Here is a 19,892-nt window from a genome sequence, read left to right as displayed (position 1 = left end):
TTTATTACAGAATTAGTTACACTATCTGATCCCCTATGGTAAATATAGTTGTGCCAGTGTAAATATGCCTTATACTGGTATACCTTACTTGACGTCCCCTCCATGTCAGACAGTCTTTCACAAGGGAGCTCCCCATCTTCATGGCAACTGGAGGCAGTCCAGATCTTTGCTCTGAACCTTGATCTAGGACTGCCCCTCAAGAAGAACTCCACAAAATTCTCTGTTTCCACCTGGCACTCTCACCAGCCTCCAGGACACCCTGCTTAGCAGATCTTTCGCAGGATTTCTTAAAGAAAGTTTTACTAAATTTATCTCCATTTCTTCAAGATTTTAAGATATATTTTTATCTTAAATCTTTAAAATTGTTCTCATCACAGCTGCCACACTAAAAAAAAGATCTTTGGCTTTCTGAGAAGAGCTTGAAAGACATGCATGTATGTGGTCTTCCTCTTTATTCAGAAATAGCAAACCACAGGAACCCAGCTCCTGGCTCATGTGTAGGTCAGGTCAGTGCTGAGATAGTTGAATATATAGCATGAAAGCTCCCATCACTGATATAAGGCACACTCAGTGGCATGAAATCAGGGTATGATTTTAAAATCCCTCCAGCCTCTTGGCTAAGCATGGTTTCCTGTCCCCACTGCTTGTAAAGTAAGCAGTAGTTTCCCCGAAATCTCCTGAAACTTGGTGGGGAATATTCCAATAGCCCTCCCTCCCCCTATGGAGGAAAAAAAAACCCCGCTCCCAGCCAGCATGTTGGCAAAATCTATGCTATGCTGAGAAGCATCCCCCTTTGCAAAAACTGTCTTTCTTAAAATCACAGCTGTTCTGAAAGATGCCAGTTCCTGCCACTTCTCTCATGCCAGTGAGTTGTTTTCAGAGATGTTGTCTTGTTCCTTTTCACATCCTAGACCTAGCAGCAGAGAGCATAGAGTGAAGTGATTTTAATCCTCTTCCCTAGGAGATGTACCTTCTTCCTCTTCCCTTCCAGCCTCCAAAGGTCCCATGAGGGATCATAAAGTTGCTAAAGTTTTCCACAAATAAATGTACAAGGAACACACCTGCAAACTGACTTTTCAGTGTGTCTGTAGTGCACTTCTTCTTTATTCAGAAATACCAAACCACAGGAACCCAGCTTCTGGCTCATGTGTAGGTCAGGTCAGTGCTGAGATAGTTGAATATATAGCATGGAAGCTCCCATCACTGATATAAGGCACACTCAATGGCATGAAATCAGGGTATGATTCTCAGGAACTGGTAAAAGGTACTGCTTGCAATCAACCCATCAAGGAATAGCCTGAAGTCTTAAAGCTTTTCTAGGTCCCCTAAAAAGGAGACCTCTCTAAAATACAGTACTACAGACGTTCTGTAATTAAGCACAGCAAAGTTCTGGAGATCTAGGTTCACAGATGCTTTTGTGTCTACAAAATAAATCATGAAAGGGGAGAAAAGACTAATTAAGTTGAAGAAAGAGCTATATTATTCTTCTTGAAGGTATAATTAAGGTGCATTGGGAATTCTCTATCAAGACCTCATTATATCCAAGAATTAAAAGATCTTCGTTACTCTGCTTGCTATTAAGCCTGCTGCTTCACAAAGGAAAATGTATCATCATATCAGATTGAGGGAATATTCCTGCCAAAGTCATACAAAGGAAAATAAGATCATCCCTGGACTTCATTTGGACAGAACAACCTCTGCCAGAGAGACTACAGTCTTTTATTATTATAAAGGAGGTCTATGTTCAACTGGGAGACAAAAAGAAAGGGGGGAAAAAAGAAAAACATGACATAAAATTTCTTTTGACCTAGATTTCCTTAGCAGTCTTCAGCAGGACTAATGCTTCACCGAATTTTGATTTGCTGTACATTCAGAGCTTTCAAAGCTGTCTCCTGGAGGAAACTACAGTACAACTTGAAGAAATATAAATTGCAGATTAACATGTCATTTCCTTCCAATTGAAAGGCTCTTCAGAGAGTACAGTGACAAAGTGGTCCCTGGGGCTTTCAGGAAAGGAATAAGTCTCTCTTTACTTCTCGTGAAAGACTCTTCAGACTACCTTATCTGTTCTGGTAGTCCCTGGGAAGTTATTGCTAGCATAGAGATTATACTTTAGGAGGAAGTTATTACTACCTTTCCATAAATTTGGAAGAACAAGTCTGGGATTTTCTGAAAAGCTACCTTACCTCAAATGCTTTACTCATTTTGGAGTTTCCCAAGTCTGACATCCCTCTTTTAATCCTTGTTAGGCATGCCATAGTAAGCCTTCATCTGTAAGGCAAGCCACATTAAGATGTGCCTAGCTTCTGCTAAAATAAGCAGTTTCAGTACAGCATACTCCCTTTCTTGGATTCATAATTTTCAAGATGGATGTGCACAAATGCCATGTCATCCTTCTCTTCAAATGAAAGAGCTATACTTCTCTTCTTGTCCGGACAGTTTTGTGTCATATTGTCCAGAGCCCACCAGCCATAATAAAAAGCCATCAGAGGAAGGGCTTTGACCAAACAGTTAAAGAGCCCATTTCAGTCTTCCCAAAGCTCCAGCACCTTGCATATTGTTTTCTGCTTCAGATGACAATGCAGAAGATAGCATCTGATTTTACTAGACATCAGCATAGCATTCGGAGGAATAAATCTGATGCAGCTTATGCTCTTTTGTTTTATACAGATACCTAATACAAGTCTTACTTTGCTTCCAGGAAGCAAATCAATATATACAGATCTTAGACCTCTTTTTAGCATCTTCAGTGTATTCAGTTTTAATATTGATCTGATGTCAGGTCTAGAAAAGCTGGTTATCAGCATAGCTATGAGATCCCATGAAGTGCATACCTAAACGATTTGCAAGGGAGTATGGCTCTCAGAAGAAACATACTATATCTGTTCTGCAAGTTCAGCCTGCCTCAGGCCCACTCTCTAACTACTGATCATCCGCATTAACATCTACCATTCTCTCATCCCTTAATGTCCTGTCACCCCCAGTTTACTGCTTGACAGCAATTAGGACTACTTGGAAGGCCAAGCTTCCCCCTCGGCCTTGCCCTTCCCCACAATGTGTTCAGAAGTTACTTGAGCAAGATATAAGTAGAGGAAGTCTGACATTAGTTCTCCGCCCCACTTCGTTTTTGCTACCCACAATTAGAGCCAGCACAGAAGGAAATGCAAGTAGCTTGATTCCTAAAAAGGCTCCAGCTGAGTTGTCTGTTTGCACGCAGTGGAGCTCTTCCAAGAATCCAGTGACCTGCTAATTGTCCTTTGGTACCTTGCATATACAGAGGAGCAGGGTAATGTAGATGTAGATGGTTGGCTTGCATACCAGATGAGTGGTGTACGACTAGTCTATTAGCCAGCTAAATGGTGCTTGATCAGGCTCTGGGACTCCCCCCTGGCTCCATCCCCACATCCTGGATCTGGAGCACTCAGTGCCCTCTCTGGCTAGTCCAGGGCTGCATCACATTCAGGGCTGGTCCAGGATGGTACCTGCTCCAGCTGGTTGGAGCCTCAGTGGGAAGAAGCCTTACTTCCCAGGCCCATGGCTACTACTGCAGGAACAAGCCATGGTGCTGGGCTTTACACAGTGCTGCCAGGGCTCCAGCACTGCTGCTTTCACTCGGGTGCTTGGCAGCCAAGCAGGTGAGAGTGGTATGTTCCCATGGCAGCAAAGTGCCTGGGTGAGAGCAGCTGCACTGGAGCCCCAGTAGCAATGCAGAAGGAAGCCTGGCACTGTGGGTACTGGGCTGCCGTTGCAGGAAAAACTGTGGTGCTGGGCTTGCTCCCATGGTGCTGCTAGGGATTCAGTACCCTGACTCACCTGAACACTTGCCTGCCCCAGAAGGAAGGTTACCTAGCATAGTCAGGGTTGGATCAAAGTCTGCAGACCAGATCACCCGACAAGATCCAGCCAGCAAGCTAGACTTTTGAAACCCATACCATAAAGTTTTATCTGTCACGTGCTATGGACAGTCAAGTTCATTTTCTAATTTCTAGGTCCTTAAATGCTACATCTCCGTAGCTGCTGAGAAGGCAACGAGCCTTCAGCACTGCTTTGAGAAAGATGCTTGTTCACGTTGTGGGCGGAAGTGCTTTATTTTGCATGGCTCTGCCAATGAAGAAAGCATTGTGAGTTGTCTCAATAAGACGCTTAGGGCAAAGAAAATGGTCAAGATCTAATGACCTTTTTTGGGAATCCAAGTCCAGTGAAAAACAAGAAGAGGTGCTAAATGAGGAAGAGACGCTAAGAAGTAGAGGCTGCATTCCCTTTATTTCAAAAATAGTCTATTGAAAATCAAGATGGTGAAGAAGACCCTGAAGGAAAAGGCCACATTGATTATAATCACGTTCACATTAACCCTCAAGTTTTAGTTTTTAAGTCTGATTTAAAAGTACCTGGAATCTCCTGTCAAACTCACAACATACTCAAAAAAACCATGGTTCAACAATGATCTGTGCTGAACAAAAAGTTGTCTGCCTAACCTGTCAGTAAAGAACTGAAAAGAAGAAACTTTGGTTGATCATTTCAAGAAACTGGTAAGTATCCTCCTAGCCTCTCAAAGGAAATTCACAAATAATATGGATACATCTTTGGGATTTTAGATACTGATGTCACAAGGGATAGATACCTGGGTAAATTCAGCTGAAACCAAGTATAACTCTGGTGGCTTTACAAGATGACCTGACTCTGGCTTCAAAACCAGGGCTTTTTGGAAGGACAAGCCAGTGTTTGGATGTGTACTACATTGTAGGTGCATTGTAGGAATCCCATAAAAATCTCTTATCAACTTCACATAAATCCCTGATGACACTCTTACAGTCTTCTAGCAGTATACAGGTTCCTGTCGTAATTTTGATCTGTGAGCTAAAAGTTCTAGTAAATCCCTTTCAGCTTCACAGTGGCTGTGTCTACACATTCATTAATGCACAATAAATTTAGTACCTCCATTGTGAAGTACTAGAAAAAGGCACTTTAGCCTATTTTAATGCGCATTAGTGAAAGTGCAGTTTTCTTGTAACACTTTAATGTACATTAAAAGGCTAATGGTCATTAAAGCGCACATGTAGATGTGCCCAGTGTGTAGGTGTGTTCCTCTCCCCAGAAGTATCGTATCCACCTGCTAATCCCTTATCCAAAGAGGTTTCAGAGCTTGTAAGGTTCTCAATGAAACCTTAGTTACTTGTTCTGACAAAGATGGTAGTTATCTGACCAGGCCTCCAACTCCAAGTTCACAACAGATGTCATCATATAGAAGTAGTATTGCTGCTCTCCCAACAACATCCTCAAGAAATAGAAGTGCAGAAGTTAGATGTGGACAGACTCTACTGAAGAATGAAGTGTATGTGAAAGAAGCATCCGTACGCTTGGGTACAACTTTTCTCGTTATGAAAACAACGCTTATTATATGGGCAAAGAGTTGAACCCTGTTCAGCTGCTACAGAAACTTGTCCTGCCATACATTTTCAGCCCTGTGGAGTTAATATCTTCATACATTCTGAATAGAGTGTTTGTGGAAAAGAATTGCACCACGGGATGCCCCAGTACACCTTATGATTTTCACGGGTAAAGTAAATCCTCCTTCCACCCTTTACTGCTTTTGACATCCCACAGTGAAGACTCTGACATGGAGGGGGCTGAGAGAGGGAAAATTCTGTCTAACCTGTGAATTTTCATTCCAGGACCTTCCATGTCGGACAGTCTGAATTCCCCTTGGAGGCATTATGTCTAGTTTTTCCCCCACCCCATCCCTCAGGCTATTGCTTGCTTTTTGACTAATTTCAAAAGAAGAGAATGTTCCAGGAAACCCCTGATTGTCATTTCAGGGCTCAGGTAGAGAGGGTTAGCATTCAGTGGCTCTTGAAATATATATTATATAGTTAGTATTTTTCAGCTTTGGAAGCTGTCATTCTGGAGAGCTCTTCCTGAGAGGCAGTTCTAAGTCCAGGTTCAGAGCACAGATCAGATCTACCACCAGTTGCCATGAAGATGGGGAACAGAAATCTCACTGTGAAGACACTGTCTGACATGAAGGGTTCTAGAATGAAAATTCGGAGGTAAGACAGGATTTTCCCTTTCACCATCCCTATGGGAATAAATTATACTGCCCACTAGGAGGATTGTACTGCTATAACAATATTGTGTTTGTGTGATTAAAGAGGTACAACTTTTGTATGGTGACAAATCTCTATGTGAGTTGCCAAGTGTGGCAGGTTGTAGTGGCATGTCTGGGATCTAATCTCTGACATCAAAATTGCACCTCCTCCCATGCACATATGGAGGGATGCGCAATCAGGGAACAGATTCCATCATGCCATTAAGTGTGAACATGTGCCAGGGGCCTGAGTCTTGGTCTTTCGCACCCAATGTAAATTTAATTATTTATGCAAAGTGGAACAGCTCCAGTCAGAGCGATTAACTGTAGCCTCTTGGTTATTTGCTCGCATCTGTGATGTGTAGGAGCCAAGATCAAGGTTTTGCTCTCCCTGATTTAAGCCAGGGACTTGAACTTGAGCCCTCTACATGATAGGTAGATGATCTATCACAAGGCTATTAGCTGTTCTAGCTTTGCTTTCTGTCTCATGATTTTTTTCCCCCAAAAGTTCAGATGGTCATAGCTTTGTTCCACTGAAGAATGAAAACAAACCTTGAAAGCTTGAAGTTTTTTCAGAATCAGATTCCTGCAGTCTTAGTTACTATCAGTGTTTTGAAGGCAGTTTATGTGGTAACAAGCAGTTACAGCAATAAAGCTGTAAGTTACATTAAGTCATTGAATTCACTGAGGTTCTGCATAGGTGCAGGCATCTGCACAGTATGGTTACCTATCAGGTGCAAGTCCATATGATTTTATATGAAGTAGCAAGTCTCATGAATTCTTTTAATTACCTGTCTTCTTCACCACAGACCAGATCTCATGCTGTCTTATATTAGATATTTTAGAATGATTAACATTTTAAAAGTAAATATATTATTTTACTTCAAATAACTAGATAAAAATACCTAGATGTACTTTAATTAAAGTATTTTTTTTCATTTAATATATTTTATTAGAGTTAAATTGAAGTTACAATGGCAGAGAAATGCCTGCTGAAATTCTGTCAGTGTCTAGAATCAAAAAAGAAAACCAATTTTGAATGAATATCAAAAAGCAACAAATTGACCATAGTTCAGATACTCCTACTTAACCTTTTAAAGAGGTCATTGTTCAATAAATTAATCTCTGCATTATAAAAATCTCTTGTGGTAAAACATTTTCCTAGTTTACAAAAAAGCACATGGTCAGGTTTTATTGTTGTGTGAACTGTGCAGCTGCCTTTTCAAAGCATTCTCTTGTTTTAACATTGCAAACAAATACCAGCCTGCTTATTGAGCTACCAGCTGTTGTGACTTGGATTTTTGAGGAACACAACTAATGCCTTTATTACCTCTTGTTTTAGTGCTCATGATCTCACAAAATGGGATCTGTTTAGTAACTGCTACAGATTACTGAGGACTGGAATTGAGCATGGAGCTATGCCAGAACAGGTACGGTTAGCAACATGTGCACTGTATCACTTGGGGGAATTAAGCTTTGTAAAAGGAAAATCACAGGGAGGCACTGCAGGGTTATGCAGTAGCCTTTAATTTTCTAAGACCATTGTTTAAATTATACATTTTAGTCATGCAATGAAATTAATTTGGGGTTTAATTAAACTTTTATTGTGGTGAGAGACAGGTCTGGGAGTTGGAAACTTGGATTCTGTTCTTGGCTCTAAAGCAGACTCATTGTGCTACTGTAACTAAGCCACTTACCTTCTCTGTCTCAGCTTCCTAAGCTATAAAATGGAAATTATATTATATACTCAACTATGAAAAGTCCTGTGTAAATATTAAATATGATTATGTTTATATTAGTGGCCATACTGGTATAATTCTTCATTACAGTTATAATTATCATAAACTAGTCTTCTATTTTGGAGGTAACATGGGTGTTCTTAATAGCTAAGAAGTAACAATATGTGAGCAGTAGTTTTGATTGATTTTCCTAACACAGCTCTCCTACCTAACATAAATCTCAGCCATCTTTTCTTGCCTTGAACAAATACCTGCAAAATGTTGGTCATATATCCATGATGTAGAATATGAACTATAACTTTAATATATGAAGGAAGGTATTCATTTCATTAAGGTTTTGTGGCAAAGGTTTTTATTTAATAGCTGTGTTTTTCTTGGGATAGAATTCTCGTTTAAGGTGGCTGTGAAGTAGAAACCCTGCTGCTAAACACCCCGTCCAGTTTTTCCCAAGGAAAAGAAAATTCCACCTGAAATTTAGTGGAAATTTAGTTCAAGTATTCCCTAGCGATGGAAAGAGAAATTCCTATTATTCACAAGCGGGAGGGGGACGGGTTCTTTGGAAAACTGTATTCCAAAGGTGGGTTAGGTTAGAAACTCAAAGATGCGATGATGGAATTGCTTCCTCAATAGCTTCATTCCCTATTTCTTGGCCTCAGTTTGCCAGAACTGCTCATTGCAGTTCTCCTTGTGGAAGGCTGACTTCTATACCCCACTCTATGTCCACATGGAAGACAGGGCTATAAACAGGACAGCTCTGAGCTCTGTCACCCTCTGTTGTTTCCTGCAGCTGCTGCTAAGCAGAGTAGTGCAGGATGAGAGAGGCATCAGGCAATGGTTGACGCACTATTTTGAGAAAAATTCACAGGTTAAATTTCTTACTCCTACTTGTAATCCATAGGAAATTTAAGGAAGCATATCCCATTGAACTCTCTGTTTGGTGGCACTCATAACTGTCATCTGAGAAAATCTGCATTTTCGTTTTGATTACAAGTTGGGCTGAGTGATTGTATGCAGCCTGTTTCCAAGCTGTCTTATTGCCAATTTACCAAACAGATTCAAACAGATGTGTGCGTGGAAGTGCACAGAGACTGAGTCATGTTCTTCCATTGTGATCTTACAGATAAATCTATCTCTCTGCTAAGTTTTTGCATGCATTTAGACTTTTGCCAACAGAGGAGGTAAACTGCTCCTTAATTTCACTTAATTAGCCAATAGTTAAGATTGTATCTTTGAAAATGAGAAGCACCAAGTAGGAACTATTGCCTTTTTCTGATTTTCAGCTAAATTTTAGACTTGCCCCTGATGTTTCCAGTGTTTTGGGATTCTTTGTGTTCCCTCTGTTGCAGATAGTTGTTCAGGCACTGCAGTGTTCCCATTATTCAATTCTCTGGCAGCTGGTGAAGATCACTGAAGGCTCTCCCTCGAAAGTAAGTAATGGTTGTTCCTGCCGAAGAATTTGAATGTGCTTAAACACTAGATGCATGGGACCTCATTCTCTGTGTCCCTTTTTTATGTTGATTTTTGAATTAGGAAGTCATGTAATCCACTTCATCAAGATCGCAGAGGCCTGTGTTAGGGATACAATATATACCGAATGAGTATGCATGACAGTTTGGGCAATGACACTGATTTGTACCATTGCTAGTCATGGAATGCTTACATAATTGTATAAATGTAATGATATATAATTTATATTTCCTGTCATTTAATTTTATCTTCAGTGTTCTAGGGGCAGTTGTAAATTTGCTAGCAGTCGAAGTTACAGTTGTTATGGGGGGGGTATGCTACAGCTATATTACTCTATCACTCTTCCATTTTTTTCCTACACCTTATGGGCATGGGCCACACAGCACTTAGAATGGTTTAAATGGAGTCATACCAGTTCACTGTCCTTTTCAGCATCTGCTCTCTGCCACTGTGTGACACAGGATACTGGGCATGATGGACCTATGGTCTGACTCAGTAAATGGTAATTCTTACGTTTGTATATGTTCCAAACCTGAAGTAGTTAGAATACAAGCCTGTTGAACTGGTTTGAATCCACCAGAACGGTTCAAAAGTGTACCTGGAAAATCAAGTACTGTTTTGAATTAGCTCAATATGAATGGTTCAGAGTTATGCATGGGCACCAAATGTTCTGTAAGACAGGTCTGGTTGGTACTTTAGGCATCAGCAGTGACTCCTCACCCCCACTGCTGCCCTTGCTGCTCTGGTATGCAGACAGAACTCTTCTGCCCATTTTTTTCCCTTTTGTTTGAGCCCCCTTGCCCTGCTTGTCCAATATACATGATCTCTCTAACAATGAACTGTATCCTCACTCTCTACTTGACTATAGGCCCTCATCACCCCCCCTCAGAACCCCAGGAAACCAAAAAATATGAGTCCAAGCATTTCGCCGAGCCCAAGTCAGGCAAGCACACTGCAGATTTCTTTCAATTTCAGGTTACTGATGTATATTGAACTCATGCTTAGGAGAGAAGGGATAGTTCTCCTGATCACAAGTCACCCAAAACGTGGGTGCAGGCACTCCCTCCCACACTCATCCACTGTGAGGCATGCTGGCCTGGGTGCTCCTAGCCCTCCTGTTGGAGCCAGAGCACTTTATACAATTTTGTGCCAGGTCCTAATCAATAATATTTGGGAATGGTTTCAGTTATTAAGCGTCTGTCTGTACTCTCTCCTGTAATAATTGCAAATTGTTTCCTAACCCAGTGACATTTTGGAATGGTTCAGTGCTTTTATGGTTCTGTCCCCTATCTTAACTCTTTTGCTGAAGCAAAACCTAGGGATTTCTTGTTTTCAGGACTTTTCAGAAAACATTCCACTGAATTAAACCTATATAAAGTGCTTGTACTTCCAAGTCAGCTGCAAAGAGGGAATGCCATGCTGTTTCTCCATTAAAAAGAAACAGGAAAAGGAGCGTGAAGGACTCCCAGTAATTTCCACGATTTTCTCCATGTAATTTTTACTTTGTTCTAGTTTAATTTTAGTCTAACCTACCAATTCATATGTTTAACTGCTTTAAATCAAAGCATGTTTGCATTCCTGTCACTCTTTGAGAGATCATGTGCAATATAAGTTAATTCTATACTTAGAAGCCCTAATTAACATTTTGGTTTTAGGAGCTTCTAATCTTTCTGTTTTAATCCTTGGAATTTTCCCTGTCTATATGCATGATACTAAAAATACAAGAGTGGAACTATTATTATTTTAATGGTGGTTTGCATTTACCTCAAGAATGGCACAGATACTACATAAGGTGTTTGCACATTCATTATTAGTGCTACAAAGTTCTGACGGCATGCCAGATTTTAGCTGCTGTGAGAGGGATCCCCTCAGTGCCACAGAGAAGTTAGTTCCTCTTTGAAAGGGGACCTTTTTTGACAGAGCTACCATTTTTGAGGCAAGCCAAACTGGGTGAATGTGTGCACAATTACTTGTTTTCTAGCACTGAAAGGGCTCTAAAAATGTAACATTTGCATGTACCTTTAGATTCTCTGAGTTTTACTTTACCTGATCAGATGAATAGGAGCATTATGTTTTCTTCATTGCAGCGCCAGAGATAACACCACTCATCTGGTGATTTCTGCATATCTTTCCATAAACCCCAGCATTGCCAGCAACAGAAAGCTGGATAAAGATAAACATGTTGAGTTGAGACCAGCTGGAGCATTCCCTGCTTGTGTGTCTGCAAGGCATCAGATTTGGGGTGCTGTCTGCCTTCCCCTCCTTTTGGAAACGACTTTGCCAATGTTCTTTTGTCATGGGTTGGAATTACCACAGACCAGAAAGCATTAGGAATTATTCAGTTCAGTTATGTGATCCAGTTCCATCCTATCCAACCCAGATGTTGCCAGAGTAATGTATACCGTCATTATCTTTTAGGTTTAACTGTTACGGCCCATTAAATGTGGTAATGAAGTCAAACAGACAAAATAAGCTTCAGTTAGAAAAAAAAAAATGCCAAAACCCATCTGTTGAGTAATACAGACAGCTATGAACACATTGCCTAAGTGCTCTACCCTCTGCATTGACTCATTCTCACATACAGAGCTAAATTCTGAATCTTTGTCTTACTATTCAGAACCTCCATGGCATTGTCCCAGGATAACTTAAGAGATTGCCTTTTCCTCTGTGACCATGATCTCCTGTAGCAGCTGTGTTCCACCAGAATTATGGAACTATTGACCAGGGAGAGAGTCCTAAATGTGGAACTCATTCCCAGAGAGACAGAAAAGGTCACCAACTTCACAGCTTTCAAAACTATCTACAAACCTTATTTAGGTGTTCTTGGAATAGATCTTCATGTACACAAAGAGGGGGATGATGGAATGAAATTATTCTACTCTTCAAGCAACTACCTTGGGACCAAAATAGGACAGAAAGGAAAAGATGCACAGGCCAGCATCCTATTTTACTTTATAAGCTTAAAGGGCAATTATCTGGCCACATAGGTGGCATTTGTGGCACCTATGCGCAGTTTTGGATTCTGTTCCAGTACAAGGAGACATAGAATTGCTCTTCACACCCACCTGCTGAAAACATTAAATAGAGGAGGCTGAAACAAAAGCAGTGGCTCTCCCTCACCCAGGAAGAGAGACCCAGGTTTAGCTCCTTAACAAGATGTTTGAACTTGTATTGACAGCATAAAGCCACAAGTTAGGTGTTATACAGGCCTTTATCCAGCCTAACCTTGGTGCTGCTGTGCTGCACCTTGGATTTAATATTCATCTAATAAAATGAATGGATAGCAGTGGGAAAGTTTCTTCCCCTTTGGGAGCAAGCGCCCAGGCTAGAACCTGGGTGAGGAAACATGATTATAATAATAAAATCTCGGACATTATTTTTCCTTTTGCATTTTGTGGCCAGAAAATGAGACTGGAGATGGGAGTAGACCTCTGTGCGTGGGGTGGGTGGGAGGAGGTCATGCCTTTTTTCCCCCACTGGAAAAGTGTCAGGAAAGAAAACAAAAAACAAAATGTTATAGCCTTCAGGCCCTGTACTGAGCTTATGAGCATTCATATGAAAGAAAAATATGGCTCCATAAATATGGAACAATAAAAAAGATAGGACTTCAGTGAAGTCAGTATCATGGCAGTATTTAAAGAAGGAAACAGGAAGAGCCAGGTAACAACGGATATGTCAGAATGAAAAGAATCGCAAGCAAAAGCTTGGCATGACTGATACAGGACTTGACCAGTAGAGTCAAAGGAAAAAAAACAAAATTTGTGCCTATTAATATGATTTTCAAGAAAAATAAACAAGTTTGTTATTGTTCTTAACTAGACTGCATATTTAGCTAATAAAATTGAATGTTGACATAATATAGTTGAATATTGTCTCCTCTAAGACATTAGAACCAAACAACATGCTGATTAAATAAGTCAGAATATATAAACTCAGCATGATCCACATTCAGTGGCTGAAAAACTGGTAACCCGGAAGATCAAAAGCTAGTTATACATGAGGAATCATCATGCGGTGCAGTTGCTTCTAGTTATATCAGAGAGGGATCTGTTCTCAGCTGTTGCATGTAGGAACAAGAATTCAGATGTCTTGGAAAGCAGTTACTCAGAAAAGCACTTGGGGCCAGATGCTGTTCCATCTGTTAGGTGCCTGAGTGTTTTTCAGTGTACAATCCTATTCCAGCCTGCTTGAATCCCTAAAAGCTGTTAATTCAAAAGGTGGGTGGGCCTTCCCACTCCTCATTGCTTTTTTGCACTTTCATTTTAAGGCTAAGATGACAGCGTGTTACAAAAATAGATGCATTAATGGATTCTTAAGAACTCAAACAGGGTGGAATAGGATTATACTTGGGTGCTTAAATCCATGTTGGCATCTAAGAGGGGGGAGTAGGATCTGCCCGTTAGTGGCTATTAGGGGCCATTGTCACTAACTTAATATGAGTTCTCAGTGGTATGTGGTGACCAAAGGGTCTACCACAATTTTGTGTTCCACATGTAAGTGGAATGAGGTGCCTAGTGCTGTCTTAGTCCACCCTGATTATATTAGCAAGGAGAACTGAGTAGGAGGAAGAAGGTGATATGACCTGGATACATGACACTGATAAGACTGTTTTTGGAGTATTGTGTCCTGATCTGTACACCACATTTCCAAAGTCTATTACTGAAAAGCCGGAAAGGATTCAGAGGTTTACCTAAAATTAATGTGTGGACTTGCAAACCTGTCTTTTTAAAGAGATGATGAAGGAATAGAATATATTTGGTTTACCTAAGAAAATGTGAAGAAAAAATTTGATCATGGACATACCCAGGTAAAAGATGTCTGACACTTTTAGGTATTTTTCTAGCAGACAAAGCATAACACGATCCATTGACAAAAAGCTTCAGTCAAAAAAGCTCCAGATAATCATGCTTTTAACTGTAAGGGTAATCAATAATTGGAACAGTTTAGCAGGTAGCATGGTAGATTTGCATATTTAAACTTGTATTTAAATTATTTTGATTAAGAACCCATGCCTCTGCAAAGTACACGCCTACAGTTCAAAAAGTTAGTAGGCTTAATGCGAGAATCACTGAATTAAATTATTTAGCCTATGTAAAGTCAGGGTGGAAAGGGGACATCTTTTAGGAAGGGAAAGCTCCTTTTAGGCGTTATTCCAAGTTTGTGAAAGACCTTCTACCTTCTCTGTATAAGCCTCCAGTAAAGAAGATGATTATATGCCAGTGGTAGGAAATAGAGAGCCTCAGAGAAGCCTGCTTCTCTAATGGCAGTAACAGGCCAGCTGCCATTTATTTGGGTTACCTCTGGATGATGTCAGAAAATTTGACAGATTACTAGCTGGCAAAGGTCTGGAATATAATTCTCACAGAAAAGCTCTCAGATAATTAAAAAAACAGATCCTAGAAATGTCAATGTTTTGATTTTACTTTGTTGTGTGGGCCCCAGCCCTCAGCCCCTTTCAGTAAGTGTCCCATGCCGGACCGAGGCGGCGCGCTCACGGACCACTGCTTCTTAGAGGGAACGTTGGTGTGGGGGGTCCAATTTTAAGCAAAAGAATGTTCAACTACAACCAAAAGATTGGGTACATTTTAAACATGTATCTTTGTTAATAAGCTGGGTACACTTCCCTTTTCACCTACCTGTATAGGATTGTTTTTTGTATTCTTATCATTATGCTTCGGTGTCCCGTGCTTTGTTTTGATTTTTTTAAATATTTTGCTGACTTTCCTTGTTATTCCTGAATGAGTCTTTAAAAAGTTGCAAGTTGAAACATCACAGTGTAAGTGCAGAGCCCTTCTGAATCCATTGGTCCTGTTATCCAAATCCAGGTTCATCAGTTTTCCTGGATCAGTCATCAGTTTACCTACTCATCTTCCTGTCATGTATTCCCAAAGAATCTTTGCTTCTCCAGTCATCCAGACCTCCCTGCTCCCCAAATCATTAATTTCTACTTCCTGGATAGTATTGCAGCAGGTTTCAGTGTGCTGAGTTTTTTTTTACAGAGCAAGCTTGCTTCCATGCTGTCCTTTCTCCAGACAGGATGAACAACTGTTATTTGTGTTTAACAGACTTTTTATATTCATTCTGAATGAACAGTCCGAAATTCTGGAAACCTGCCAAACAGGTTTAACTTTGCTATTAAAAATTTTCAAAGTATAACTAAATATAAACATTTGGGTAATTACAACTGGTATCTATATTTCATAAAATCCCAGGAATATGTAGTATGTTATTGTCTATTATTAAAATGACATGTATGACTGATTGCCAGCCCCATGCCAAGGATCAGGGTCCCATTGTGTTAAGTGTTCAACAAGCAACAAAAAGGCTATCCCTTCCTAGATTGCTCCGTGTTTTCATTTAATTGGCTCTCCATTTTTGTTTGGCAGGGTATAGGCTTGAATAGTATGTAATTATCTGCCTCCTCTTTTTTTCTTTTCTTGTCCTGACAAACTATTATTATTTAATATTATTCCTATTTTAATGTTTATTTCAGGAGGATTTGCTGGTTTTGAGGAAAACTGTGAAATCCTTTCTGGCTGTCTGCCAGCAATGTCTGTCAAGTGTCCACACTTCAGTCAAAGAACAGGTAAAAGAAATGATGGTCCCATGCTCTTTACAAAAGTTTGGTTATTGAATCATAGTAAGACTCAAAAAGGCACTTGTTATACAATGCTTGTGATTTAACAATTAGCTGTGTGCCATCCTTGTCCAGACACTGAGCAAACATTAACAAAGGCTTCAAGTATCATGGCATACAGTCAGAGCGTAAATCATCCTTGGTATAACTATACTGAAGACATGACATTGTTGATTGATTGTTTAGAGTGGAACAATAATTCATGTTTTGTATTCAGTAAAATACAATATCCTAGTGGTGCATACTGGGATAGTACCCCACTTTTGTGCATGTACCTAGCCTGGGAGGGTAATAGAGAACTCTGGTATTTTGTGTGTTGCAAGACGTTAGTTTCAGCAAGGTAGTATTTTACACTGCCCCAACACGAAGCATCTCCTACTAACAGCTCTTTTCTTATAATTGAAGAATTCCCAGAAACCCAGTAAGATTTTAAGTTCAACCGTTACTGTGCAAAAATCTCTCTAGAAGCAGACGTGTCGTTCTGAAGACCTTTTTTTTCAGATGGATCTATTTATTAAAATCACAAAATGTACAAGAATTGTATTTGGCGAGTTATTTTAGTTCTCAAAGCTGATCTCATTGCAACTCCAAACAGATTGATTGGGGGTGGAGGAGGGTACCATGCAGTGGCTTTATACATATGACTACAGTGATATAAATGAACTTACTCACCCCAACTTTGACACTGTATGGAGGCTTAAAGTTAGAATGGTTTTGCTGCACTTGTATCACTGCAGCCTCATGGACACACCTAACTGTTACAGCTGCTGTCTGGCTCAGAGCAGCAGCTCCCCCTCCCCTTTGGAAACTGCTCCAAGTACACATTTGTTCATACGTTGTCTGTATGAATGGTGGTTGTATGGCTAAGCAGCAGATTTTCATGCTTTAGTGTGACTGTCCAGTATCGTATTTTAAATATTGGGAAATGCCCTACCTGCCCAACAGGTGGACAGTGCTAGTATATGCTACTTTAAACACTGAAATAAAATAAAGTATATATCTTTTTATCAAGATGGCTTGCAGTATCTTCAGAAAACATTATCAATTCCATTTGATAAGACCAGTGTTCCATGAAAACTAAACTGATATGTACTGTCTGCTGTCACCATTTCATTTTTCTCGGTTGCATTCCCATATCAGGAATTTGCAGGGTTTTGTCCAGGATTGACACCAAGATAATCAGCTCATAGTTAGCTTCCTTAAATATTACCTTTTTTATATAGTCCTGTCAGATTTCCAGTGTTCCAAGATTTGCTAAGTGTTAACATAATGGGCATTGATGCCCGTCCTCATCAATTAACAAAGAATCAGAGGAAGGGCACTCTGAAGTACTTTGGGTTAGAATACAAGGCAGTCAAGGGGAAAGAGACTTAATGGTGGGGGTCTACTACAAATCTCCCAACCAAGCGGAAGAGCTCAACCACGAATTCTTAGGTCAGCTCACGGAGGTAGTGAAGTATAAGGATGTGGTAGTCGTGGGGGACCTGAACTTCCTGGACATCTGCTGGGAAGAGCAGTCAGCCAGATCTGACCGCTCACGTAGGTTCTTGGCCAGAGTGCAGGACCTCCATCTAACCCAGGAGGTGCACAGCCCCACCAGGGGAGACACCTTGTTGGACCTGGTGCTGGCCACTGGCGATGACCTGGTGAGGGGGCTGCAGGTGCTCGACCACCTGGGCAACAGCGATCATCGCCTGCTGGAATTCACCATCCAGTGCAAGGTGGCAAAGGCCTGCAGCAAGTCAGCAGCCCTAGATTTCAGGAGGGCAAACTTCAGTGAGCTAAGGAGAATAGTCAGGGAAGCACTGAGGTCCTAGAGAGGAGGGAAGCCAGGTGTCCAGGGAGAGTGGTCGCTCCTCAAGGAGACGATCCTCCAAGCCCAAAGGGAGGTAATCCCAATGAGGATCAAAGGGAGCAGGAGGGCACAGAAGCCCCCATAGCTCACCAAAAGCATCCAGGAATGTCTCCTAGCTAAAAGGGAGGCATACACCCAATGGAAAGGAGGGGACATCACCAGGAATGACTATACTGCAGTTGCTCGGGGATGTAGGGGGGCAGTCAGGAAGGCCAAGGCAGAGATGGAACTGGGACTAGCTTCCCGGATTAAGGACAATAAGAAGTCCTTCTTTAAATACATACGGGGTAAAAAAAAAAGGTTCCGGGTAATGTGGGGCTCACGGGTTCATCAGCGGCAGGTCCTGTTAGACCAACCTGGTGGCCTTCTATGATCAAATCCCCAAATTATTAGATGCAGGGGTAGCAGTGGACATAGTCTTCCTGGACTTTCGGAAGGCCTTTGACACTTTCTCTCACCCTGTTCTCATTAAGAAACTGGGGGACTGTGGTATTGACACCCACACAGTCAACTGGGTCGTGAACTTGCTGGAGGGCCGCACCCAGAGAGTGGTGGTGGATGGGTCATTTTCAACCTGGAGGAATGTGGGCAGTGGGGTTCTGCAGGGCTCGGTCCTCGGGCCCCCACTGTTCAACATCTTCATCAGTGACTTGAACGAAGGGGTAAAAAGCACCTGTTCAAATTTGCTGATGACACTAAGATGTGGGGGGATGTGGGCATGCTAGAAGGGAGGAATAAGCTACAATCGGACCTAGACAGGTTACAAGGTGGGCGGATGAGAATAAGATGGGATTCAACACAAGTGCAAAGTGATGCACCTGGAGAGGAACAACCGGCACCATACCTACAGGCTGGGGAACTCCCTTCTTGTCAGTACAGAGGCAGAAAAAGATCTTGGAGTCATCATTGACTCCAAGATGAACATGAGCCGGCAGGATGGGGATGCAATTAGGAAGGACGACCGTACCTTGTCATGCATCCACAGATGCATCTCATGCAGGTCCAAGGAGGTGATCCTCCCCCTCTATGCGGCACTGGTCAGGCCGCAGCTGGAGTACTGCGTCCAGTTCTGGGCGCCGCACTTCAAGAGGGATGTGGACAGCATGGAGAGGGTCCAGAGGAGGGCCACGCACATGATCAGGGGACAGCAGGGCAGGCCCTACGAGAAGAGGCTACGGGACCTGAACCTGTTCAGACTCCACAAGAGAAGGCTGAGGGGGGATCTAGTGGCCTGTTACAAACTAGTCAGGGGGGATCAACAGGCACTGGGGAAGTCCCTGTTCCCCCGAGCACTGTCAGGAGTGACCAGGAATAATGGTCACAAGCTGGCAGAGGGTAGATTTAGGCTAGATATCAGGAGGCGCTACTTCACGGTCAGGGTGGCTAGGATCTGGAACCAACTTCCAAGAGAAGTCGTGCTGGCTCCTACCCTGGGGTCTTTAAGAGGAGGTTAGATGAACACCTTGCTGGGGTCGTTTGACCCCAGTAATCTTTCCTGCCATGGCAGGGGGTCGGACTAGATGATCTACTCAGGTCCCTTCCGACCCTAGAAACCATGAAACTATAAATGGCTCAGAGATCTCCATAACTAATTATTTAAAAATTCTTGGATGAATGGTGCTCTTCCCCCTGCAGACTTGAAATGTTTAACTTTACTAGTTGCTACTTAAAATCCTGTATCATTACTATTTTCATAGAATATCTTTGATAACCACTGTGGCTAAATACAGGCAGTCAAAAAGCCTAATGTTAGTCTAAGCTGTGCAGATAGAACCAATAAGCAAGTGAACAGACATTCCCTTTTGATTCCAGAAATGCAGCCACATGCCTGCAGTGACCCAGGCCAGAAAATGGGGGCATAAAGCATATCTCCCAGCTCAGCTGGAGCGGACAGCTTTGGCCAAAGCTAGCCCACCCATCTTGCGACTGGGAGGCGCAGAGCATCCTGGGTTGCTGGGGGACTGTGATTTAATTTGAATCTGGAGGGGATCTGGGACAGAAGTTCAATATACCCATTTAACCTAAATCAGTTAAGTCTGATACTACATGCATCCAGGTTTACTTTAAACCAGTTTCAGTCATTTTGGAAGCAGTTTACGTGCCCTGAAT

At 41.7% G+C, this 19,892-nt stretch overlaps 1 protein-coding gene across 1 annotated transcript in view; it reads left to right on the top strand.

The window, feature by feature from the left end:
* STAG1 (stromal antigen 1) overlaps positions 1 to 19,892 on the top strand; it is a 241,072-nt gene that overhangs the window by 179,683 nt on the left and 41,497 nt on the right. Inside the window, exons 20-22 of the mRNA XM_019542857.1 lie at positions 7,428 to 7,515; positions 9,171 to 9,251; positions 15,785 to 15,877. Of these exons, the coding sequence (XP_019398402.1) occupies positions 7,428 to 7,515; positions 9,171 to 9,251; positions 15,785 to 15,877 (262 nt within the window). The remainder of the gene's footprint in view (positions 1 to 7,427; positions 7,516 to 9,170; positions 9,252 to 15,784; positions 15,878 to 19,892) is intronic.

This window comes from Crocodylus porosus, unplaced genomic scaffold (assembly GCF_001723895.1).
Source record: "Crocodylus porosus isolate Cpor-Errol unplaced genomic scaffold, CroPor_comp1, whole genome shotgun sequence".
Classification (NCBI taxonomy): domain Eukaryota; kingdom Metazoa; phylum Chordata; order Crocodylia; family Crocodylidae; genus Crocodylus; species Crocodylus porosus.
Note: the sequence above shows the minus strand (reverse complement) of the source record. Positions and strands in the feature narration are given on the sequence as shown.